This window comes from Zosterops lateralis (genome assembly GCF_965231275.1).
Source record: "Zosterops lateralis genome assembly, chromosome: 17".
Taxonomy (NCBI): domain Eukaryota; kingdom Metazoa; phylum Chordata; class Aves; order Passeriformes; family Zosteropidae; genus Zosterops; species Zosterops lateralis.
Window position 1 is genome coordinate 6,852,258 of NC_139777.1, and position 25,293 is coordinate 6,877,550.

Here is a 25,293-nt window from a genome sequence, read left to right on the forward strand (position 1 = left end):
TCTGCAATTGAAATGTGTCACGACTCATAGAATTCTTTGGGATGCAGAGAGCAGGTTTGTGACCAGCTGGCAGGGCTAACCACACTACTCATGGGGGGGACCCACAACTAGAGTTCTTCTTAGGATGAACTGGTGATAAAATTCCAAACACCCCAATCCTGGAGTTTGGGGCACTGGACATCTAGACTCTCTTTTTGTAGGAGAGCCTGAATCTTACTTAGACCAAGCCAGAAATCGTGTGAGCTGAGAGGTCTGGCCCTCAGAACAGGGGGAGATGCTGGTGCAGAACCAGGGCTGAGACCTCTCCTCCCCATGGCACCGTGCCACAGGCGAAGCCTGCAGAATCCCATAGTCAGTACAGATATTTTAGGTGAAGTATATGTGAGTGGAGGATCAATACCATATGGCATGCGTGTTAAAATAAAAACATGCGTACACTCGGGGCTGGATTTGCTGTATTCCGCACGAAAGGCAGGGTTTTTTATAGGGAAAATGGTTAGATTTGATGGCGGTATGTAATTAGTAGTTTGCCAGCAATAATTACAGGGCTGTGCTCCAGAATAAATTATGTAGCATTCCTGTGCATATAATATGGTATACCACAAAATAGGAGTTGGAAAATTGCAACATTGCTGGATCATCATATATCTGACATGTTGAAGGGGGTTTTTTTTGCTCTGATAGTTTATGAAAAATAGTGAGTATGGTGCACTGTGAACCAAAAGGCTTGCTTTGTTAAATTAACCACAATTGCAACCACAAATTATGGCTTCACAAACTATAGATTTAAGACTGGCTTTTCATAAATAGAGCTTCTTTGTGTTATAACAAAACATACATGAAAGAATGGAGCTGTACAGTGATGCCAAAGTAGCACTTTCAAAATCATCAGCCCATTCAAGCCTTTGGAATACAATCATAATATTTGTTTAAAGTTTAGTATACAGAAAGGAAAGTCATAGAAATCCCATAAGCTTAACACAGCTCTGGTGTAATTTCTGTGTGCCCTAATGAAATAATAGCAAGATAGCAACCTTGAAAGATAGGTTTGTATTAATTTGAAAGTTTGTGTACATTTGAAAGGTTCACTTACACAAGTGAATAATTTGTCACTAAGTGACTAAGCAAAGTTTCTGCAAAATGAAACTGGATAGAAGAATCCTTCTGTGTTTTTAACACATAACATGTGCAAAGGACCCACATCTTTCCAAGTAGAGGGAGTTATGCCAATTTCTACCAAAGGTAAATGTTCCCAAAAAAGAGTTTTCTCCAATACTGGATGATAGCTGTAGATTTCTCCAAGTTTTAAAATGTCCTACAGATTATTGGCATGCTCGTCCCAATTTTGAAAGGCATACTTTTGGCAGCACCCAACTGAGGAGGGCCATGTGTTAACATCCTGGTTTAGCAATATGTATTCCCACATGCTAAGCTCTCGTACAAATGCAGTTTTTATTGCTGTTGACTTCAAACAAAGATGCTTTGACATCTAAAGTTGTATATGTTACAGATGCGATGCCTAACCATACTCATGCTGTATATTTTAGGATGAGCTGGCTGTGGTCCCAATTATCCAATGTAGTATAAACACTCCTAGGATACAGGGCCCCATACGGAGAGTCGCTTCCCTGTGTTGTGCTGCACTGGAACATCTTGCCGTGTCTGACGTTTTGTACTCCAGCTCATTTGCACGTTGTTGTTTGACACAATGTATAAATAACATATAGGAGCAGGCAACATCTCTTGTAGTCTGCCATGGAACAAGCATTGTCAAGGGTAGCTTGAGTCGCTCCCAAATCCACAGGGTAGCAGGCACTCCCTTACTTTTCCATTCCGTGTTCTCTCATCCTTACACTAACAGTGAGAACGAGGGTAATAATCCAGTTGGGAAGCATTTCTAAGGGAGAAAAAAAAAAAAGAAAAAAAAAAAAAGAAGTGTTATTTATTGGCCGAAATCTTTTGTGCTAAGCAGTTAACGGCTTGCTATTTTGAAATGGTGTAGTTGGTGGTTGGTTGTTCCTTTGCAGTGATAGGTTGGCTTTCTGGAAAAAATCCTTTAAAAGTTGAGTAAATTATTATTCCCCTTCCACCACTATCCTCAGCAGGAAACCAGAGTTCTGGTTTACTTCTTTACCCATCTTTACCAGTAACCTGAACCCAGGAAGGACTGGCTGGAGCTGTCTTCTGTCCTTGTGAGAGCCCCAGGTTTTGTCCTGGTTGCTCTACAGCTGTGTTGGGTCTCCAACGCAGTTAAGCGACAACTCATCCACTACCTGCTCTGTTCAGACTCTCCCAGCAGTAGAAACCCTGCCACTCCTTTCATTTGCATCCTCAGGAGGTAGCTGAGCTGGCACTTTTGAGGCATAAGAAGCACCCCAAATCTCTCAGGAGCATCCCTTTGGGGATGGTTTGCCAGGAGGGAGGTCTGTGAGGGCTGACAGATCCATGGGGAGATGGGGAGCCCCGGGGGCTGCACCACACTCGGCAAGAGTCCAAAAAAATACAAGTCTCACCCGTCTCCTTGTGGTTTTGTTCTTCAAAGGTAACTGGATTTGCACATAAGGTTTTCACTCCTGTGGCTGGCGGTGTGTGTACAGGAGTTCTTGTAATAATAATTAGCTGTAAATATTTTGCATCTAATTCTGAAAGGTTACTTCAAAGAAACATTTCGTCTTATCGCACAGGATCTTTTCTAATGTCGAAATGCATGTTCATGAGTGAAGCGCTGCAATTACAAGGATGTTTAGAGAATCACAAAGGTATTTATTCTTGTCCTGGCTAGTTTATAGTAGCAAAAATTGCAAGTGGAAAGGCTAAGAAAATGTATTCTAAAAACAAACGTGTAATTGTTTTGTTGAGAGTTAGAGTCAACAGTGTTTATTCATGAGGCTTAGCTGCCCCAGGCGAGAGCAATCAGACTGGAGGTACCACCTCCTGTATCCTTGTTCTCTTTAATTGGAGCCATAGCCTTGGATGCCCCGAGGCGAAGGGCCGTCTCTAACTGTATTCCGTTCGGTTTATGAACATTTGAAAGTGCAGTGGAAAAAAACATTCTTTTGTTTAGACAGTTCCAGACTTCCCCTCCCTTCTCTGTTCAGCAAGTGAAAATTTTATGTCAAAATTAAGCTCTTGAGCGGCTATAGATTTTGCATGTAATGTGATCCTCCGATGGCTAAATAGTTCTGCAGTGTTGTTGGGCCTGGCAGCGGAGCTGCGTGTCACCAGCAGGCTCTGGGATGGATGGGGAGCTGCAGTCCTGCCCTGGTGCTGTCTGCACAGCCCTGGCAGGCAGCTGGCCCTCCTTGGCCCCACCACACTCCCTCGCCCCACAAACACCAGCTTTTGAGGCAAATCAGAGCATATTTTAACAGTTGCACTGCAAATTCCTGTGTAACTTCACTTCTATTTTAGGCCCTGTGAGGGTACCTAGCACAGCCCCAGCCTGGGGGCAGGTTCAATAACAGATTCAATAAAACTCCTCTCCGGCTGCCTCCAACAGGAGCCCAGGTGGGGACACACGATGCAGGAGGCAGCAGCATCTGTTATTGAATCTCGCCCGGAGTTTATCCAAGCTCTTCCTGAGTGTTTTTCTACTCTCTCTGCTGTATAATCCTGATTTCCTCATGATATCTTTATGCAACACAATGGTTAAGTGCTTTCTCCGTCTGTTGTCAGCACTGCCGGTATCAAACTGCTTGAAGCTTTTAGCTCCAAAATAAGAAGTGTTCTCTGGCTCGGGGTGAGAGGAGAGCCTTCCATGCTCTCTTCAAGCATCAGTCTGGTCTGATGGATCCTGTCTCGAGGGAGGGCTCTCCACTTGAGACAGATATGTTGGTGGAGTGGATGGCTGTGATGCTGCAGCCTTGAGTCAGGCCTGAGTGAAAACAATAACCCCAGCCTATCTCATCTCATCTCATCTCTGAGAACAGTCACGCTGGCCCCACACCCTGGTGTCCCAGCACCTTCAAGAGATTAGCGCCAGCTGGTGTGGAGTCCCTGGTGTGGAGTCCCTCCTGTGGTCTGCTCATGCTGTGTGTAAGGTGTTGGTGGTCAGATAGCATCTTGAAAAGACAAGAAAACAAGAATACACCCCATCTGAGCTTGGCTTTCAGATTGTCCCAGCCCAGTGCCTGATCGTGGTGCTCCGAGAGGAGCAGTTCAAGCAACACCCAGTGTTGTCATCGTGGTTTGCACATTCGAGGGCTGAACTGAGAACACAAAATGAGCATCTGATATTGCACCCTGTGTGCACTTAGCCACCAATCCCCGCCTTTCTGGAAGGGTGTTAAGTGGTTTCCCCTGCCATTGATGCTACTTTATGTTTATTCTGTGCTGCTTCAAACCACCTTTGTCCCGCATTGTGTTGTACTGCAGTCAGAAGTAGGCAAGAAGGGAAAGGGACGGTGTGGCAGGTGACTGATGGGATGAGTCTTTGGCTCCAGAACACTTCTCCTTCACTTCTGGTGACTTACTGCCAGTTCCTCTGGAGGTCCTGCAAACAGAGGTTTGGAATTCTTCAGGGCCCTTTCAAGGGAATGGCCTTTCATTTCCCACATCTTCCTGAAACAGTGTTACTGAGTGATTTACCAGATATCCCAGATTTTTTAGACTATCCCTCCAGTCGTATCTTCACTGCAGCAAATAACAAGGCTTTAAAAGGCACCTCTTTATTTAGTTATTTCATACAACTGGCAAGGCTTAAGTCCTGTCCCTGAATGGTATCAATTCTACTAAGAAGTATGTCATAGCCCTGGAGACTTTATCTAAATAATCACAGCTTTCTGGAGTGCAGTTTTCAGATTTGAGTTATTAGATTTAAACTTCTGGTCTTCTTAGCAAAACACCTTCCCTTCCATCCCTTTCCATTCCCCCTGATCCAAGGTTGAACTGTCTAGAGGATGGCATAATATTTGCTGCATATTTGCCTTGACAAATGGCTAATTCCCACTTGGATCCGTGGGGCTTTGCTGTGCACCAGGGACAGCAGGCTCCTTGGCTTCCTTGCCGAGAATATTTGTTTAAATGCAGGCAAGTCCTTTCTCCAATGTTGTCTTTGCAGAATGTGGAGGGGTGAGCCTTTTGATGTTTGTATTTACAGTGTTTTCACATCTGGATGTCATTTGTGACACAGGCTCTCCTCCTTTTTCTATCCCTGTGTCTTCCTGTAAAATTCATTTTGAACATACAAGCTCATGTGGCTTTAATGTGTGGTAGTCGGCCAATGCATTTAGCAGGCCTGTAGTAGGCCAATAAAGAGGTACCTTGGGTCATGCTGTGCGCTCTTGTAAATTTATCCCGAATTAACCCTGATTGGCATCCAGCTCCCCTGCTGTAAAGATACAGATGTGCATGCTCTCCAACATCTGCTGCTTCGTGAGGAGCTGTGCCATAAATCCACAACCCCCCGTGACCTGCAGTCTGGGCTGAGGGTTTGGGGATGCTTGTGCTCCTCTGCTCCCTGGTTGGGGTGGGTACCTGCAGGAGGCAGGTGGCAGTGCTCCTGACACAAGGGGAGCTCAATCCTTGCATTTTCACATGAAAATCCTGTTGCTGTTGCAAGAGGGTGTTCTTCTCCCTGAGCAACACCAAGGTACAGCTTCCGGTGTAGATCCTTCTTGTGACTCCCTGTTTCATGCAAGTGGTTTGAATATCTTCGTCCAACAGGTTTCTTTGGGGCTCGTATTAATTCAGCTTCACCTTTTAAAATGCAAACTTGGGCATGGCAGAGCAGGCTCTCTCTGTTGCCTTCACTTGGAGAGGAAAGCTGGGGAATGAGATCAGTCAGAGCAGCCAGAGCGTCGCTGCAGTCCTGCAGCCAGCCAGGATGCAAAGGGAAAAACATACCCATCAATTTCTAAATGTCAGCTGAGATCCCCTGGAAATTATTTATTGTGTCTGCTGTCGTATTTAATGATTTAACAATATACTAATAATCATAATATATTAACTTTGTGTAGTGATATACCAATCAATATAAAATAATGAACACATCTAATGGATTTAATAGTATACAGATGTTTGCCGCCTCTCTCCCTGAAGATTTTCAGATAATTCCTGCAGGCCGGCTGAAAATCAAGCTCGGGCGGTTCCTTTCCCCTACCCCAGAGGCAATCACAGTGCTGGGGCCATTTGGGGACACCCCAAAATCTTGCTGGGTGAGGGCCAGGGCTGCAGAGCAGGCTGTTGGGGTGCAGAGCAGGCTGTTGGGGGGCAGAGCAGGCTGTAGGGGTGTAGAGCAGGCTGTTGGGGGGCACAGCAGGCTGTTCAGGGGCAGAGCAGGCTGTTGGGGGGCACAGCAGGCTGTTGGGGTGCACGCTGAGTGAACGGGGACTGCTGACTCCCGTTCGGGGGGGGCAGAGAGGAGAGGAGGGCAGGGGCTGGCCCCGTCCCCTTGAATCAGGTTAACTGCGACAGGCGCTAACCAGGCACGTCAGGCAGCGGGGATTGTCGGCCCTGTGGCCATCGATTAACCATTTATTAAAGCACCTATGAATCACGGCAATAGTAATTATATTTTAAATATACCTACTAACAACTGTTTTGCAATGAGGAAGGTTAATCACTATTAAACATTTCCTTTGCTTTTCTCCCTCTGCCCGGATCCAAATCCCCTGGGGGTCCAAATGCATGTCAGGAACACGGGAGGCTGCAACTAACATGGAAAACAGAGGGAAAGGAACCCAACCTCAGCCCATCCACAGACGGGTGGCGGGTCGGGAGCGTGCACACACACTCACACCAGATATGCACACGCCTGGGCGTTCAGAGAGCACTGACACTTCATCCACCCTTCGACCGTGTGCGCACACACACAGGCCACATACCCACCACACACGGGCCGTGCACACGCTGGCTGTGCACACAGACACGGCACACATGGACACACACTGTGCACACACAGACTGTGCACGCGTACGGGGCACACAGGGACAATGCACACACACAGATTGCATACACGGCTCACGCACACACAGACACAGCACACATGGACACAGACTGTGCACACACAGACTGTGCACGCATACAGGGCACACAGGGACAATGCACACTCAGATTGCATACACGGCTCGTACACACACAGACATGGCACACACAGACACAGACTGTGCACACACGGACACACACTGTGCACACACAGACTGTGCACACGTACGGGGCACACAGGGACAGTGCACACACACAGATTGCATACACGGCTCACACACACACACACCTGCCATGCAGACGCACCCCGTGCACCTGGCTGCAGGCCGTGTCCACACGGCCCCCCTGCACACCTGTGCGCGCCCCGCACAGTCCCATGGCCCGGAGCGGGCGCTCCCGCACACGGCGCACCGACATTCCCGCTAAACTCCAGGCTCACTCTGGCACCTCTTTTCGCCTTCCCCCGCCCGCGCGCTCCCGCGGCGCGCGCCCGCCGCGCCCCGCTGCCCCCCCCCCCCCCGACGGCGGGTCCCGCGCGCGCTCCCGGGGCGGGGCGGGGCCGGGGGCGCGCGCGGGCGGGCGGGGGAGCGGCGCGGGGCCGCGCGTCGGGCGGGCGGATTGGCCCCGCGGCGCGGGCTGGGCGGGCCGGGGCGGGGCGCGGCGGCCGCGGCCGCGCGGAGCAGTCGCGCCGCGGAGCGCCCGGGGAGCGGCACCGCCGCCGCGGAGCGGAGCGGGCTCGGCGCGGTGCCTCCCCGTCCGTGCTTGGGAATAATGGCTACCGAGGCGTGAACCACGACGAGAAAGAAAAGAAAGAAAGAAAGAAACCCGCCGCCGGGAGAAAGCCCCTGGATGGGGTCGGGCTGGCGCTGCCTGCGGAGCTGAGCGTTTCCTTGCTCCTCTCCTCGGATGCCGGCCGGAGCCGCCGCCTGGGTCGCTTTTTTTATTTTTTCTTCTTTTTTTTTTGCCTTTTTTTTTTTTGCCTTTTTCTTGGTGCGTCTGTGGGCTTTTCGCCCCTCGGTGTGTTTTTGGCCCCGCGGGTGATGGAGCCGTAGCGCCGTCTGCGCGGCGGCTCCGGGGCTGAGCGGGCGCGGGGGCGCAAACTTTGAGCCCCGGGTTCGGCCGGGGGGGAGAAAGAAAAAAAAAAACCCAAAAAAACCAAGAGGGGAAAAAAAAAAATAAAAAGAAGAAAAAAAAAGCGAGGAGACGCTGTGCCTGCAGCCCCAGGAAGAGCGGAGGGAAGGAGCGAGCGGCGGGAGGAGGAGGAGGAGGAGGAGGCGGGGGCCGGCGGGACCCCCGGGGCACCTCCGGGCCGGGAGCCGCGTTGTGCCGCCGCGGGGGGGCCCCGAGCGGCTCCGCTCAGCCCCGGAGCCGCCCGGCCGCGCCCGCAGGATCATCCCGGCAGGGCCCGGCGGGCCGGCGGGGCTCGCCATGCTCTGCGCGCCGCGCGGTGAGTAGCGCCGGGAGAATGGGCACCCTCCGGGCCGGGGACCCCCCACCAACCCACCCACCCCCGGGGGCTTCTCGTCCCCTCCCCGAGCCCCGTGCCTCGGCGGGGGAAGCGTTTTCCAGCCGGGGAGCCGGCGGCTTTGCGGTCAGCCCGGGGGAGGAAATCGCCGCGCTTCCCGCCGGGGTGGTGGTGGTGGCTCCGTGCGTGCGGTCTCTGTGTGTTTCTCTGTTTCTTCTTTTCCCTCTTGCGCCGTTTTCGGTGCAGGCGGAGAGGTTGGCTCGGGTATTTTCCCGGCCGCGCCGCCGGTCCCCGCCAGCCTCGGCGGCTTCCCCGGGTCGGTTCGCGCCGCGTTCCCCCGAGCGGGGCTGGGGATGCGCAGGGACAGGAGCCGCTCCTTCCCCATTCCCGGGGATGAACCCAGGAGCGCTCCCAGCAAAATTATGGAGGGTTTTTGGGTTTTTTTGCGGGAGAAACTGGGTGTGTTTAAATAAAACAGAAGACAAGAAAGAGGCGCAGCAGCGCGGAGCTGCTTGGATGCGATGCGCTCCCGAGCTGCCTTTATTATTATTATTATTATTATTTTATTTTTTCTTCACCCCATTTCGCACATTCCTCCAGTGCGACCGCATCTCCTTTCCCACCACCCTGGCGGGAGCGGGGAGGGTGAATAATATTATTTATTTATTAGCGGTGCGGGGCAGCGCGGGGTGGGTGACCCGGGTGTCTCGGGGGTGGCCCCGGGCGACTATCGCGACTTGGCTCTGTCGGGTGTCGCTGCCTGGCGCTGGAGGCGGCTGCCGGATGAGGCCGGTGTTGGTCTGGGATTTCTGGCTGTTGAAAACGGTAACAAAACTCAAAAATCCGTGCCCGGCGGTTTAACCCCTTCGGTGCCGCCACAGCCGCTCTGCCAAACAAGGAATATAGCAAGTCTGAAAATGGTCGTCGTGGATTTTTTTTTTTTTTTTTTTTTAAATTTTTTTTTTTTTTTTTTTTTTTTCCTGTGTGTCTTTTGGCCAGAGAAATCCCCGGCGCTCCCGGGCCGGGCTGGATCGGGGGGTGCGGGGCTGCCGGGCTCTGCTCCCCTCCCCGCGCCTGCTGTGGGGCCCCTCTGCTCAGCCTGAATGAAAAATTTAATCCAATTAAGAAATTAAACCTTGTGTGTTTAAAGTGACAAATTTGAAAAGGGGAGGGGGAGGCGAAATAAGATTTCCAGGTCACTGGTTAACTAAAGATGGCTTTGGAAAAAGAGCTCGGGAATAAGGTGAGGGCAGAGGGAAGGAAAGGAGGACCTTTATAAATGGCAAAGGCTTGTGTGTCTCTCTGGAATTTAAACTGGTTTTTAGGCTTGTAAAATCTTCTTGAAGTTGCGCATTTATCTCAGGAGGCTGCTTGCCAGCTAATCTTCTCAAGGCATGTCCTGATTTTTTTGTAACATTACAGTATCTGAGGTCCTTTTAACCTAATTTTGTAACAAAGATAATTTCTTGTTATGTAAGTTACTGTTCTGAATGATTGCTTTGGGTCTTGGAGAGCGTCCTTAACTGGTCTCCCCTGTGCCGCAGAAACTGGAATTATTTACTTCGTTATCAATTCTTGAAAGAAAGCCTTGCTCAACTGGAAAAGGCTGCCAAGGTATTACAGGAAAACAGAGTCTTCGCATTCTTCTTTCTAGAGAGTTAAATCTCTGGTCATCCCTGATCAGAATTTACTTCAGAGGTTTATGTTTATGTATAAATCCGATTTTCCCCACATACAGACTTACAAGGGTGAGCTGCTTGAATTATACACACGGCATTAACTTCCCACAAGTGGCAGGCTCCTAATGCTCTCTTCAAGAATTTTCTTCTTTGCTGACAGCACTTCCCTAAAACTGCCCTGTGCTGAAGCCAAAAGGCACCAGCTCGAGATGCCTGATTTTCTTTTCCAGTGAAGATTAATGCTCTAAGACAAGGCAGGCAGTATTTTATTTAGCTGGATACCAAGTTTTCGCTAGTATACAGTGGGGATTTTTAAATTTTATTTTGTTTGGAAGGTGGGCTATTCTGAGTGAAACCTTAAGCCTTGTTTATCTGAGAGGGGCAGTCTGTTCTCATAAACAAACGAAGGAGCAAAATATATCCCAGTGTTATTCTATCAGGACATGCAGTCATCTGCTGGACCTTGTGGCCTGGGCTGGCTAAATCAAATAGCAGTGTCACACGTAGCTCTGGTATTTTGCAGTTAAAAAAGGGATTGGGGTATGTCTCGAGTTCCAGTGACAAACTATAGATATTTAGCAGTAGTTGATACTTCATTTCCTGTGATTTTCAAGAATCTGCAATTTCGAAGTTAACTTTGAGCAAAGGAGTATAAACATTAGTGTTTGCTGTTGGTTTTTAAAGTAAAACCTGGTAGGATGTTTAGTGGTGTTAGGTTGACAGAAGTGGCTGTGAAAAGGGTTGCATTCTTCAGCTGGCTGGTCTGTGCTGTATGGTTCTTTTGGAAAGCACAGATGTGTATGTCATTTTCTGCCTTAAATATTTTCTTTCTTTTTTTCTCTCTTTATTTCTTTTTGGTTGGTTTTTTTTTTTTTTTTCTTTTTTCATTTTATTCCTTGACTCCCAGCATCCTTGTGTTGAGTGACGCACAATATCTTGGGCTTGTGGTGTCTGGATACATTGGAATACAAAACAGTCTTTTATTTCATTCAAATAAAATTATTTGCATCATTAGAATAGGAAATATAACATGGTTAATTTTAATGACTTTATGAGTTTGCAAGGTCTGAGGTCAAGCAGGTATAAGAATGTGTTACTCCTTGCTTAATAGTGTGTTTGAGCAGAGATTGGCATTGTGCATCAGAAATGGAAATTTTAGGGTCTCCTGGAAGTCTTTTTTTTATCCTTCTGAATAAAGATGGAAATTCTAAACTAGGTAAAGAAACATATGGTTTTACCAGAAATTATTTCCTAGACTGATCAATTACTAGGAGATGTAATGAGAAATCTACTCCTTAGGGGGAGGAAGGAGGGATTGCCATTACATAATATCCCTTGGGAGAATTTCTGTATCGCATAATGAGGTTGATGATGGAGCATTTGGGGAAAATGCCTATGGATAGGAATTTGTTCTTCAGATTTCCATCAGGAAAACATATTACTGGGAAACAGGCTTGTTAGAAGTAGCACTGATACGTTAGTAGGTGGGTGCTTTGCCTCCATACACGTTTCTTTTGTTCTCATAACTACTGTGTAAGAGATTAGGTAACTGTAAGATTGAAACATCCGCAGAATGAGAGATGCCAGCGAATAATTTCCTCATTTACTTAACACCAAGGGTAAAACCGTTAAGGTCTTATGTTCTGTTCTAGGCTTTGTTAAATTATTTCTATTTATCTATTGAAAATAGGTCCTGAGGAGAAGTAAATTGCTAGCCTTAATGGGGGAAACTCAAACCGCCTTACCCTGGTGCTGGTGAAAATAAAATATATAGAAACATATGCAGGTGGTGTGTGGATTCAGCAAAACTTGGTGACTGGACACATATTTTCAGAGTGTTTGTGATATCCTACGGCGTTGGTGAAGCTTTCAGATCACCTTTCAGATGGAGAAGCAAGCGCTTGTTAAAAGTTACTTAAATAGAGTCTTACTCTTTTAGTAGCAGTTGCCTTAAGGAGGTAAATCCATTCCCACACAGCTGCCCTTCAGCACTGTTGATGCTCGGAGTGCAGGGAGCAGTGAGGCTCCAGGAGTCGCAGCCTGGCCCAGAGGTGTTAAAACCAACAGAGGAAAAGGTGAACAACCTTAACACCTCTGTCACTGCTGGGGAATTTGCCTCATTTGAGCTGCTCATTTAAAACCTCCAGTGCTGGTGATTTTAGCAGTGTTTCAGATGGCGCGGCCGGCTTCTGTCCCTGGAGTTGCAGATGCGTTGCAGGCTGGCGGTTTCCCCCGGCAGTGGGTTGTGGGTTTGCGGTGACCCCTGACGGGGCCGGGGTCGGTCCGGGGGTCGGTCCCGGGCGGGGTTTGGGGCTTCAGGTGCGAGGCCCGAGCGCTCGGAGCGCGGCGTGCGCCACCGTGTGGCTGCGGGCGTGCACTGCGCCCAGGTGCGCCCCCTGCTCCGCCCCGGCCGCGGGGGCTGCGCCAGCTCGGGGCAGTGTCACCTGTGTCACTTACCTGTCCCCAGCTGCGAGATCCTGCCCCAGCTCGGGGCAGTGTCACCTGTGTCACTTACCTGTCCCCAGCTGTGAGATCCTATCCCAGCTCGGGGCAGTGTCACCTGTCCTCAGCTGTGAGATCCTGCCCCAGCTCTGGGCAGTGTCACTCGTGTCACCTGTCCTCAGCTGTGAGATCCTGCCCCAGCTCGGGGCAGTGTCACCTGTCCTCAGCTGTGAGATCCTGCCCCAGCTCTGGGCAGTGTCACTTACCTGTCCCCAGCTGTGAGATGCTGGTCCATGGAAATGCAAACCACAGTGCTGGCTGCTCGCTGCTGATGGGTGTCTTACTGTCCAGGTTTGTGCCAGGGCTTGGCTTTCCAAAAGTTAGGAATGTGATGCAGGATTTAAGCACTGAGAGTTTGCATAAAGGAATTAGTGATGTTCTGCACCACGTAGAAACCATTTCTGCACTGTTGCCATCAAAGAAATGGAAGATAAGCGTGAGTGATGCTGGTGTCAGGACTTGATTGCAGGTGGTGATTGTCTGTGCTGCCCTATCCTGTTACCTCCCAGCCAGGGCTTCACAGACAGGGACCCCTGCATTACCTATGTCAGAGGCACAGGTAGTGACAGCATCTCTCAAGGTAGTTAATGTAATTTTGAGCGCAACCTGTGATTGGTTGTTGTTGGAAACTTCAACTAGAATGATGTTGATATGGATATAGAAAAATAGGTTCTTGAAAACACTCATTTGTACCTTATATGGCTGCATGGAAAGGGTTAAAGATAAATGTGTGTTCTTTAATGCTGTAAAAATAAACCTTCTTTTCTGGTGGGTGGTAAGAGGAGAGCTGGAGTTTACACGAAGCCAGTATTTCAAGGTGGCTGTTTGTGTTGTTTCCAAAGATATTTCTAGCTTGCTTACAAAATGAGGTTTTTTTAAAAAAATGCTTTTATTTTTGCAAGTACTGAGTCTAGCTTATGTTTTTTATGGGAAAAGTGTTACAGTTAAATTGCTGTGGAAGGTAGCTGCAAGATTTTTAATATTGAGTTGTAGCAGTCTGGGTACATTGTTTGCCATAATGTTTCTGTGTGGGGTAAAAAACATCTGTACGTGGATGCTGTTCCTGCAGTAACTGCTATTCCAGAGGAGAATCAGGGACAATAATGGATATAAATCTTAGGGTGGTTTTTTTTCCTGGAGGAATCAACAATAAAAAGTGTTTAGGCTATTAAGATACCTGCAAGAATATCCTCACTCCAGAGCTGTCGGTTATAAAGTTACAGCGTATTCTGCCTTCAAAATGGTTGGAAATCCGTCATAAATATCTCTTTCCCACATCCCCTCTATCTCCCTGGATGATTGGCTTTCTAGCAAAGCCTTCCGTAGAGGGTGTACTGTAATCCTTTTACGTTACTCCTTCAGTGCAGATTACGCAGCAAGAAATAATTAGGAGATTAATTTTCACCTGTCACTGCCAATAATAGATAACCTTGATACAGTGACAGGGCGAGGAATTTCGGGGGAGAGCGGAAAAGCGTTTAACCCTGTCGCGATTGCTGCGGGGACCCAGGCAGAAAATGGTTGCCAGAACATGACCTCCCTGCTGGCTGTCAGGGGAAGGCAGAGAGACGTGTGAGGCTTTCGTCTCCCCCGTCTCCCGTGGATGCTCTGCCTTTATCCGCGGACGTGCGCCGTGGAATTCGCCCTGTGCCGCAACGGGGCCGCACGCGCCTCGTGCTAATCAGCCCCGAGCAGCCGTCGGAGACCTTTGTAGCTGAGTCTTTTAATTCAAATGCAGTTCTGTTGCTTTTCATGATTTCAATTCCCAATCCCTGACTGGTGTTCCTAGGCTGCGAGGGAAAGGAGTGAACTAATGAAGATGGCTTCATTAGGCAGAGCGTGGTTGAGCCCCTTGCCTCTCTCCGACGAATGCAGCTGAAAAAACATCCCAGAAGTAACTGGGCATTTTGGTCTTCAGAGAAAGCAGAGCTGAGGTGTTTCTGCTCCCTTTCAAAATTAATTACTAGCTCTCATCAGGTGAGCTTAAAAATAAAGCCTGTGCTCTAAGGCACTGAAGGTAGATGGGAAGAGAAAAAAAAGCCACTCTCTCCACACACACACACACACACACACACATACTGGCTTCTTTTTTATTTTTTCTCTCTTTTGTGCTTAAGTTTACAATCTGTTGAAAATGTAATGGGAAACCAGCCTACAGAAAATGCCATTATTCATATCATCGTGAGCTCATTTATTTTATCTGTAATAGTAATGATAAGACAGACTGCTTGGCAATGCTGATAAGCTGAGAAATATCTTAGAGCTATTTGTAAAAGTTAAAGCAGATCTTGGTACTGAGAGATAGGGAAACTGATGAGCCTTTGGGCAATCTGCAGAGCTGAAAGCTAATAAAGATTTTAATAGGAAGGCCTCATTAGGATTAGGGAGATCTATTATCTGCGATTTACACAACACAAACAGTGGGGCAACTTCAATTTTTGCTTCTTTGTTCATTAAATACTATTGCTGAATGTGAAGCCTTTTAACTCGGATCTGGATCTCTTCCTCTTCAAGGAGCCATCACCAGTTGATGGTTCATAAAAGGGGCAGCTGATGTGGGAATGTGTTTGCCCCACAGGAGCAATGCCAGCAAGCCCTCCTAGTCGAGGACCAGTCACTTGTTGGAGGTTTAGAAATGCAGTTGTTTGCAGGGGCCTGGGTGGTAGGGTTCTCCTTTGTGTCCTTTTTCTGTTGTGAATAATATTTATAAACAACTGGCCCTGAACAGCATCTTTAGAAAGAAATAAACACATTGCTGTTGTGCTGGTTTTCTGGATGGTGACACTGAAATACTGCCATGGGATAGCCTGGCCACCCAGCTCAGCCTAATGGAGTGTTTCCTTCATTAATTGTGATCACCTCAGGGATCTGTTCTAGTAGAGGAGCTGTCTCCAGTGCCATTGGGGTTGCTGTGGTAGGAGTATGTGCCATGTGTGACCTGATCCAGTGGTTTGGTAGTTACACAGAGGACTGATTTTAGCACCATGGACATTCTTAGATGTGTGATGTAGAAAACCTCACTTTTTAAGGTTCTGCAAACACCTCCTTGGCTTAACTGTTTTAGTCCTCATATGTAACATGGTGTAAGGTGCATGTGAGCTGCTGAAAGAACATTGGTTTACCTGGGTTTGCAGATGTATTTAAAATTCTTTTTCAAGGACTATCCAGGCATTTTTTTGTGCTTGAGCTGAGTTGTAAAGCGGGAGCAGAAGCTGTGCTGGAAAATTCTTTGGTTTGCATTTGAGGTCCAAACCACATTTTAACCTGATTCTGCTAACCTGCAGGCGAAACTATTTTTACACACAGGTAGTGAGATTCAATTTAACCTCTAATACAGATTAAGAGCTTTGTTTAGTGATATCTATGCTGGATGTGAGAGGTGACATGTGTGACTACACTTGTGTTTGGGAGCTGTCTGTTTTCTTCCCTGTGTGGAGCACACATGTGTACACAAGAGTCTCAGCTTCTCCCCATTTTCATGGCACAGTCCAGCTCCTTGCTGCTGCTGGATCAGATAACCCCAGTGGTAATTACAGTAACATTGCTTCCATCGAAAAGTAGTATTTGGAAAGAATGTTCTTGTACCTTCAGTTGCCTTTAATATGATGTAGCAGCTAAAACCCAGAAGGGACCACCACAGCACCACAAGCTGCAGAGAAGTCCATTCCAGACTGTAGTTTGAGTTCTGGTTCAAACCAGTGCTTTTTTAGGGCCTACAGAGGACAGTGTAATGATAGATTTAACTCCAAGTATCCCATCCTCCACGTGCTTAAGGAACTCAGAGCAGCTGGAGCTGTAATCCCCTCCTCTTTGCCATCAGCAGTGTGGAGACAGATGGGCAGGGCTGGGAGCACCTCCTGCCCAGGACTAAAATCAGTTTCTCACAGTGGGTTGGTGTCAGTGTGTTGTACCTTGTCTGTAACCACTCACAGGTTCTGTCAGCCAACCAGCGTGGCCTCCGAAAGAAGTAGCGCTGTTTGCACCTAACGTGTTGCTCCAGCAGGGCTGCCATTTGAGACGTTTCTAATATTTATGTTTGATATGAATGAAACTTTTTGTTTTGTCTGTAGACCGCAACGGAACTGGAGCTGACTCGTATCAGGAGTGCCTTGATAACAAGCAAGGTATGAGATCAAGTCTCTCCAACATGGGCACTTGGGACTGATTTAGCTTGATTTCCTGCAGCTGAATTGGTTGCTGTCTCTGTCTCTCACACTCTGTCTCCCTTTTTTTTTTTTCCCTTTTTTTTTCCCCCACTGTCTCCAAGCCAATTCACTGTTAACAGTTCCATGTCAGCTAACCTTTTAGCTCAGGGTCTCATTGCACATTTGTGATAAGTCTTCTTGTTTCTAGCACCCTAAACCCTCAGCTATTAATGGAGGAAGTGGGAAGATTGTAAAACAGAAGTAGCATGTGCACTTGCTTGCAGTTGTCTTCTTCCTTGAGGTTTAGTTGCACAGCCAAGCAGAAAAATATTAAAGTTGAGCTAAGGGAAGGCATGTGCTAGGCTGGGTTACCTTAACACCAGACATCCTGTTATGATTTGTGTGCTGACATGCTGCCTCAGACTTGTCCAGCCTGCTGTCTTCTGCCATGCTAAAGTAAGAGCTGGAAACATCTCTTGTGACTTAGAAGAGAGTGATGACAGTGAAGGAGGAATCTGTTATCCTTTTGCTCTAAACCTGGAAACAAGAGTCACATCAGTAAAAATGAAAATTGCCAAAACTACCTCAGAAACAGGACTTCAGTGGCAAAATCATGGATGCTGTATTTAGGAAAAGGGTTGGTGTGTTGTGTTCTCTTCAGATACCCTCTCTGAGAACTGCAGTCAGAAGTGCCACTCCATTGCTGTAGCCATGTAGTGAGTGTTGAACCTTCTGGTAATCAGGGAGCATAAGCACCCTTCAGTCCAGAATGTCATTCGTTATAAGCCACAGCAAAGAGATAAGAGGAAATGCTTATCCTAACCAGGTTATAGGCATCAATTACAGGTCAACTTTTACCCTGCTGTTGACCCAGATCTGTGACAGTAGCTAGAATGATCATTTCCTGAAATTCTGATCCTTCTTGCATAATTTTCTAAAGTAGGACCAAGAAACGCAAAAAACCTGTCCCAGTTTTGGTGCTTGGTTGGGTTTAATTTTCCACGGGTGTCTCTGCTTTCAGTATCCATCAATCAGTGTTACATGTGCTTTAAGTCAAAGCTGCCATGAAGTGCATCTCCCCTTGCTTGTTGTTGGGTTTGGGATGGGATTGTTTGGGGGGGGTTGGGTTTTTTGCTTGTTTTATTTCCCTTCTCTCACAAAAATAAAAGAGGTATGTTGTTTCTTTGGTGGCCTTTCTGGTCATCCTTTTTTTCACTATTTTTATCTACTGACTGTAGTAAATATCTAATCATTGCTAAGCTTTCATTTCAGAAGTTACAACTGGAAGACTAATGTGGAAGAACTGTAATCAATAATGGCAATTCTTATTAGATTAAGTTTAAAAGTCTTGTAGACCAGTGTAATTCAGGATGCTCCTTTGATAGATAATTTGTTCTTAGGAAGAACAGTTTTCTCCAGTAACATTTTTCTCGTTGGCTGGGGGAGGCTGATCCACTTGTCATTTTGTAGAAAGCAATCAAGTTTCAGATTTAAAGAAAAATGAGTATTCTCATTTTTGGAAACTAATTGCAGTCCCTTTGATGTGCCAGTTACACTGATTTATCTGACAGGTGGTGTTAAACGACGTTATATCCATTACTTTCATTTGTCTGTTAATACTCCAGATTTTTCTTGTAGTCTGATAGGTTTCTTTGGCTTCACTATTAACACATGAACAAACTGTATCATTAGAAGTACTTTCAATCCAGTAGGAATTGGATCTGGTTTGGGTAATTTACCATGGCCATGCTTCATCATAATGTTTAAAGCAACAACCTTTAAGAATGCAGAGGTTTGAAGGAAAAAGTATACACAGTAACTTGTAGTCAGTCTCTTACTGACTCTGTTACATTTTGTGAGCATGCCTTAGAGTTGAATCCTCCATTTGCAACAATTTACAGAATATAAAATACACAGCTGACAGTGGACCCATAATTTTGGTTGTTTCTGTTACGCTCAAAACAAAACACCACCAAAGGCTGAAAGTAGCGGTGGCTTTTTAAGAGTATTAAATCTTCAAGCTATGTGAAATGCTATTGCCATGGATTCCTTTTATAACAGCATGCTTGTCTCCTAGAAATTATGCCATAATGAGGTTTGGTTTATATATTTTACCCCTCTCCTCATTAAAGTGCTATCTCTCGGAAGAAGCGCTTTGTGTTTTGAAATACTGCGCGGTTAAAGCGAAGGCAGGTTTATAACGATTTAATGTACTTGGGAGCCAGGGTTTTGCAGCTTTATGGCGAAGATGTTTTAACAAAGGGCTTTATGGTAAGGGTGTGCTGTATTTTAGTCAGGCAGTTGCTCAGGGGAAAATTTCCAGTGTGAGCATGTCACAGCAGCAAGGAGGAATTCAGAGGGAAACAGGTCTCTGAGATCCAGTCACCAGCTTGGCTGATATTAAGGTTTAATTCTTCGTAGTTTCAAGCCCTGATTTTTCTTTTTTTCTTTCACCTCATCACTCAGGAAAGACAAAGCCTTCTGTCATATCATGTAACATCACAAACAGGCCATTTATGCTTCCCATCTTTGTGCCCCAAGGTAGGGTGCAGGAGAGCGTGCTGGGAACAGCCACAGGTGGGATTATTACACCCTCTCAGGATGGAGCTTGGTTTTTCAGCCTTGTATCTCCAATATTTGTTATTAAAATTGTACCCTAAAAGTAAGGCATTTTCTGAGTGTTTGTGGTTTGGAAATAGAGAGGGCAGCAGTTCAGAGCAGTTGCCCATCCACTTCAGCAGAAGACGTGTCCTGGATCTGCCTTCTTTCTCTGGGATACACTTAATATCCCATGGTTTCCTGAGAGCCAGGGGGTTCTGCCATGGAAAACAGGTATAAAATTACTACCAGACATAGTTATTTCTGGAGCTTCTCAATAGGAACTCACTATTATTGTTAATAAAACAGTGCTGGTGTAGAGGTTTAGGCAATGAAAAGCTCTTAGTGAGGGCCCTGGTGGCAGCCAGGAGACATCACCTCTCATCCTTGAAAGTAGTGTGTAGAGAAATTGAAACTGATTCCAAGTGTTTCATGTTATTGTGTGTAGCACCTTCTCTTATTCACAGTAAATGGTGTTTTACTTTCCTTGAGTGATCTTCTCTGTGTCCCCATGCCCTCAGGTGGGCTGGTAATGAGTATTTTGCCCTATCGGGCTCCAGCTTTCCAAGCAGAGCTCCAGGTTCCTGCTGGAGGAGCCCAATACCTTTCACTTTTCCAATTTGTCCTGAGGAGTATTTCCCCACAGATGAATTAGCTGGTATTTTTCCAAGATGAACATGGCTTCATCTTTTTCATGGCGTTATTAACTCTTTCTGGTTTTCTTTGGATATGTTACACCACTTCCTGAGTTCAGTGCTGCTTGCTGCTGATTGGTTTTGTTAGCTCATCTCAAGAGGGAGGATGAATGTAATTTGGAGCAGTTTTGGGGGGCCAGGAGGAGGGATGGTTGATCTTGACAGGGATGAAAATGTGGCTGCAGTTGAGCCAATAGCACCTCTGCCTGAGGTGATGGAGCACTGAGTGCTCCTCCCCTGGGTTTGTGCTGTGAGTGGATCCCACTGGACTGCTGAGCACAGATAGAATGTCTGCAGCATCAGCCTTGATTTTGAAGTAGTGGCCATAAACCAAAGACTTTCTCATCCTGTTTACAGTCCCCTGGGCTGTGCAGTCCCAGTGTGTGTCATCTTCTATTAAGTCTCAATGCAACCAATGACCTTGTTTGTGTGAGCACATTAAGCACAACATTAATAGCTAATTTGACTGCTTTGGATTCAGACAGGCTGCAATCAATCACCTGAACTCTCCTGACTGCAAATATGGTTGGATGGGATTAAGGAGAAAGGATAAAATGCCTGCTTGGGCCAAAACTCTAGGAAATTGCTTGTGAGCCTGTGTAGCTGATGTAACTGTAGCACTTGGTGGAAGCATGTTCTTCACTGGAAAAAAACGCTGCAAAAGTGAGAAATGTGTGGTCTTCTTAGAGGTTTGTTCAGCCTTCTTTCTGCCTGTCAAATACTGGCATGGTAAATGAGACCACCATGATACAGAGGCATCTTTTGGAAGATGTTATTGGGATAAATTCTAACCTGTTCCAGTTTTTGGATCCCTTTTGATTCTCAACAGGATTAGTTTCAGGATGGCAAAGATGAATTATGAAGCAGATAAATTAAAATGGCAGACTGGCATATAGCTGGAGTGGAAAGTGCAGTTAAAATAGTTCTGTCACTAAAGATGTTATTTCCATTAAATGTTTTAAGATTTAGTATTGATTTCAGTGAAATTACCCTTGAAAACAGATTTCCTCCAAACCTTTATTTTTATATATTTGTTTTGGAACTATTTTAGGAGGCAGAAAAATAAAACTCCAGCTTCAAAGAGTTTTTATGTTTTGAAATTGGCTTTTTTCACTGTATGAACAATTTTTAAAATATTATTTTTATTTGTATTCCAGTCATGCCTGTGCACTCTAGTTATGGGCTAAACGTCATTTTGCCAACCACAACGCAGACTGGGGGGGATCAGTTTCTGCCTGAAAATGCTTTGGGCATGTATTTCGGATGGGCTGCATTGATTGCCAGTGCCTATTTGAAGAAAAACCCAACAACATTCTCATTTTACAATATGTTGGCTGCCTTTTTGTTTAAAGAATTATAAATAAATCAGCAGATTTGCCACGAAAAACACATATGCTTTCTCTCCGATGAGCACGATGATGCACCAAGAATCCTTGCAAGAGGCCTTGAGTCTCCTTCAAGTAGAGGATTGGGCTGAGGTTGAAATTGAAATTTTAAATAACTCTCTTCTTTAAGAAGGATGCTGGTGGAGCCTTGTTAGCAGAAGAATTGCCATTTTCTGACTAATTTTTTTCTTTTTGCCGGCATGGGAACAAAGAAAGAAAGGAGGAGGCAGAATAAAAGCCCGTGTGAGTGTACGTACAGAGGCTGCAGCTCTCTAGACTGGTAATGGTATCTGGAAAGGGTCCAGGCTGTTGTAAATATGAACTTTTGTCAATATTCCCCAAGCTTCTTTGGACTCTAGGGTGGGCTTTATTAGCTGAAGGTCACACCATTGTGCTGTCTCCCTCTCCTGAGACCTCTGATACCTTCCTGAAAGGACAGCCCATTATCCCTGGGCTTAGAAGCCAGCTTTCTCTTCAGTGGCACTGAAGCTGATAAGCTTAAGAGGCATATTTCATCCCCCCACTGCTGCTTTCAGGAAACAAACAGTGTTTATCATTCCTGATTAATTCCAGTTGAACAAAAAAATAAAATAGAAGGCATGTGTGTGTGCACACGTGCACAGGGCTGTGCAGAGCTGAATTTTCTTTGGAGGCTGTTCTTGTTGTAAGGTCAGCTCACAGCCAGCAGTGTCTGGAGCTGGAGCTTTGCTTTTCCTGGGTGCTCTGATGGATTTAGTAACATCAGAGGATCCTGGGCTACAATCAGTGTGAGGAGAAAGGGGTGGAAACGGGGATGGGGTAGCAGCAGCCTGAGCATCAAGGTTGGAATTGATTTGTGGCAATTAGGCATTAAGGTCTCTGAGAGCAGGCCCACCCGCTGGGAGATTGGCTTTCCATCACCTGGGGAAGATGAATGGCCCCAGAAGAAAAAGGGGCAGGGATTTCGTACTCAGCTACCTGAAAAGAATGGTAAAACCACCATATCTTGCTTTGGTACCTTGCAGCCCTTTTTATCACAGCTAAATCCCTTTGCTGGGAGTTGTATGCAAGCGAGTTGGAAGATAAAAATGCTAGTTGCTACTGCTTTTTCTCCATTTCTCTCTTTGGCTCTGGCTTGAAATTTGCTAGGAGGTGTCTTACTGACTTTCTTGTTAGTCCTCTCTCAGTGGGACCGTGTTCCATAGATGGCTCTCAATTTCTTAGGGTTATTTTTTTCCCCTTGCACAGAGGTTCAGAATGGAATTAATAACAATGAATAATACATGCAACAAATAACATATTGCCCCTCTGTGTTGATGCAGTACATAAAGCCACCCAGGTGGCATGTCCCAGTGACTGGGTGTGCTGTGTGCTCCTCTCCAGCATGCCCTTGATGGGCAAGACACCTCAGCTGGCTGTGCATCTCGAGGTTTTTGAGTGGAAAATGAGAGTATTGGCACTGTCCACAGTCCTGTTCGTTTGGATGAGGTGTAGCTGCAGCCCAAGTCAGGTCTTTTGGTCAGAGCCCAAGTTGGGTCACAGATCATCTAAGTAATGTATGTTGCATCAAATTTTTATTTCACTTCCAGCGTGGGCAGTGTTTAAACCAGGTTCTTGGTACTGAGGTTACAACTGGCTTTATTTCCTTTGCCAGAACAGAGATGGAACAAAATTAAAAAACTATTTTGCAAAGCTATATTTACTTTTTACCAGTGAGGACCATATTTAAAGATGGATTTTGGTATTATGGCTCCAGTGCTAATGTAAACAGGGTCTGATGGGAAAGGCTGTAAAATAATAGGTCCATTGGTCATGTTTGAGGAAAAAGACATTTCCATAGTACATTTCAAAGTGGAATAGCTCTGAAGGTTTGGCTGGCCAAACTCAACTAGCATTTCTGATTTAAAACTGGTATAGTAGCATGCAGTGGAATGATGGGCCAGTAGTAGCATTTTTTTCAAAGATAAACTACACAAGCCTTTGTGAATTGGGAACACTTACTTTTGTGAATTGAGTTAAACTTGTCATTCTTCACATGAAATAGAATACAGTTGAGTTTTAGATGAGAACCTCCTCAGATATACGAAAGATGCCTTTCTAAGGGCAAAGTAGATTTGAGGAAGATAACTATCTGGTAATCTTAGTGAAAGCTGCATATATGATTCTTTCTCCAGATGGGTTAACATGGTGGAAAGATTTTTATCAGTCCAGTCGTGCACCACAGACTGCAGTAGCATATGTACTTGCTTGGACCCCGAGTTCAGTGATAAGTGAAATGTTAATATGTGCTTGGCAGAGCAAGCTCCTAATTTCCCTTAAAATGGAGGGGGCAGAAATGATCTCATCGGACAAGATGTCTTTGGGCCACTGCCCACTGTTAGGTATGTCCTAGACAGGGTTTATTTACTCGGTGTGGGCAGATTATTTCCCTTTCCCTCCCTAAATCTGGCCTGCGGTAACTGTTAGCAAAAGAGCTTTCCACCTCCTGTATTGCAGGAAGCATTTGAGCTCTTGTTGAAATATGAAGCTCCCTTCCTTTATTAAAATTAAGAACCACTTTCTCACATGGCAAAGTGATAATAAAGACTGAAATTGGATCTATAACTTCATGAAAAGAAAAAGAATTTTTTTTAAAGACAAATCATGCATGGTAATACCTTCATTGTTCTCTTGCTCTGTTCTTTGTATTGCTTAACTCCCTGCAAACAAAGAACCCATAACTGGAATTGTAAAAATAATCCAGGCATTTAAGTCAAAACTCAAAAGGCCCTTGGGAATCTCATGCAAAGGTGTGCCCTTGAAATGATGGTTTACGAATTGTCTGAGCAGGTTTGAACATCCTGGCCCTGAGGAAATCTATGGGAATTTTGCTGCTGACTTCAGCGGGGTCAGGATTCCACACTTGGCGCTTTGTACGGACTGCCAGGCATTGAGCTGAGCCGTCTTTCAGCCTTTGAGAAAGTCTGACTCCCTCCTCACAGGCAGCCGGGAGATTTTCTACTTGGTTGCACTTGTGAATTCTAGTTAAGAGAATTGCTTTTGGTCCCTCCATCTTTGTCACTTACTTAAACAAACATGCAAACTGGAAACATGCACTTGCTCGAGCTTCAGCAGCGAGTGCCTCCTTGAGATCTCTTGTTGCTGATCTAGAACTTCAACTGATTGAGAAAGTGGCTTTAAGATGAGGTTCAGTCGTGCTTAAATGAAACCAATTGGGCAGAGAGAGGAGAAATTTTATTTGTACCTGCCATTCAGATGTCTGAACCCAGCTAGTTTGAAGTATGAAGGTTCAGTCCCTGAGCTTGAGCACAGATCAGTAGGGAGGTTGTAAATTGAAGCAATGAGTATTTCTTCAGAAGTTTATTGCAAAATAATGGGGTTTTGAAAATACAGGGTCAAAGTTACTGGGAAAGAAAGGTACTTAAATAAACAATGAGGGCATTAGTCTGAGATTTGCATGCAGACTCAGATAACCAGGGCCCTTTAAAACCCACTTGAACGTAGATTTAGCCCTGTTGAGGAGGAGACAGAGCCACAGGACCTCTCCCAGCCCCTCCCACTGCAGTGACTCTGTTCAGATGTCTCATCCCTGCCGCGGAATTTGGGCAAACCAGTGGTTTGTCTGGCTCTGATTGTTGTGAATATGGACATTATCTTCCTCTGTCATGTCACAGTCCAGGGAGAGGAGGGGGGATTTACCAGAGTTGGAGGGAATCTCCCCGTGTCCTCAGTCTTCCACATTCATGGTGTAGTGGCCAATGACATCATCTGTTGCTTAAGAACTGCTGTTGATGGGATAAGTTTTGTATTTAATAAAAAACAAAACACAAAGAAACCATATTCCCCAGAAACATGATCCAGGGCTCCAAGATAATTCACACACTTTAGTTGCCTCATCCTAGTTCTCTATCAAGAGGGAAA

The 25,293-nt window shown here is 46.0% G+C and overlaps 1 protein-coding gene across 17 annotated transcripts in view; it reads left to right on the forward strand.

The window, feature by feature from the left end:
• The window catches only part of FBRSL1 (fibrosin like 1), a 505,935-nt gene that overhangs the window by 394,846 nt on the left and 85,796 nt on the right, over nt 1-25,293 (forward strand). For 13 of the 17 annotated variants that reach the window (XM_083874230.1, XM_083874222.1, XM_083874217.1 and 10 more), the window contains one exon: nt 16,641-16,694. The exons of the other annotated variants lie outside the window; for them this stretch is intronic. In XM_083874230.1, the coding sequence (XP_083730356.1) occupies nt 16,641-16,694 (54 nt within the window). The remainder of the gene's footprint in view (nt 1-16,640; nt 16,695-25,293) is intronic. 17 annotated transcript variants of the gene reach the window in all.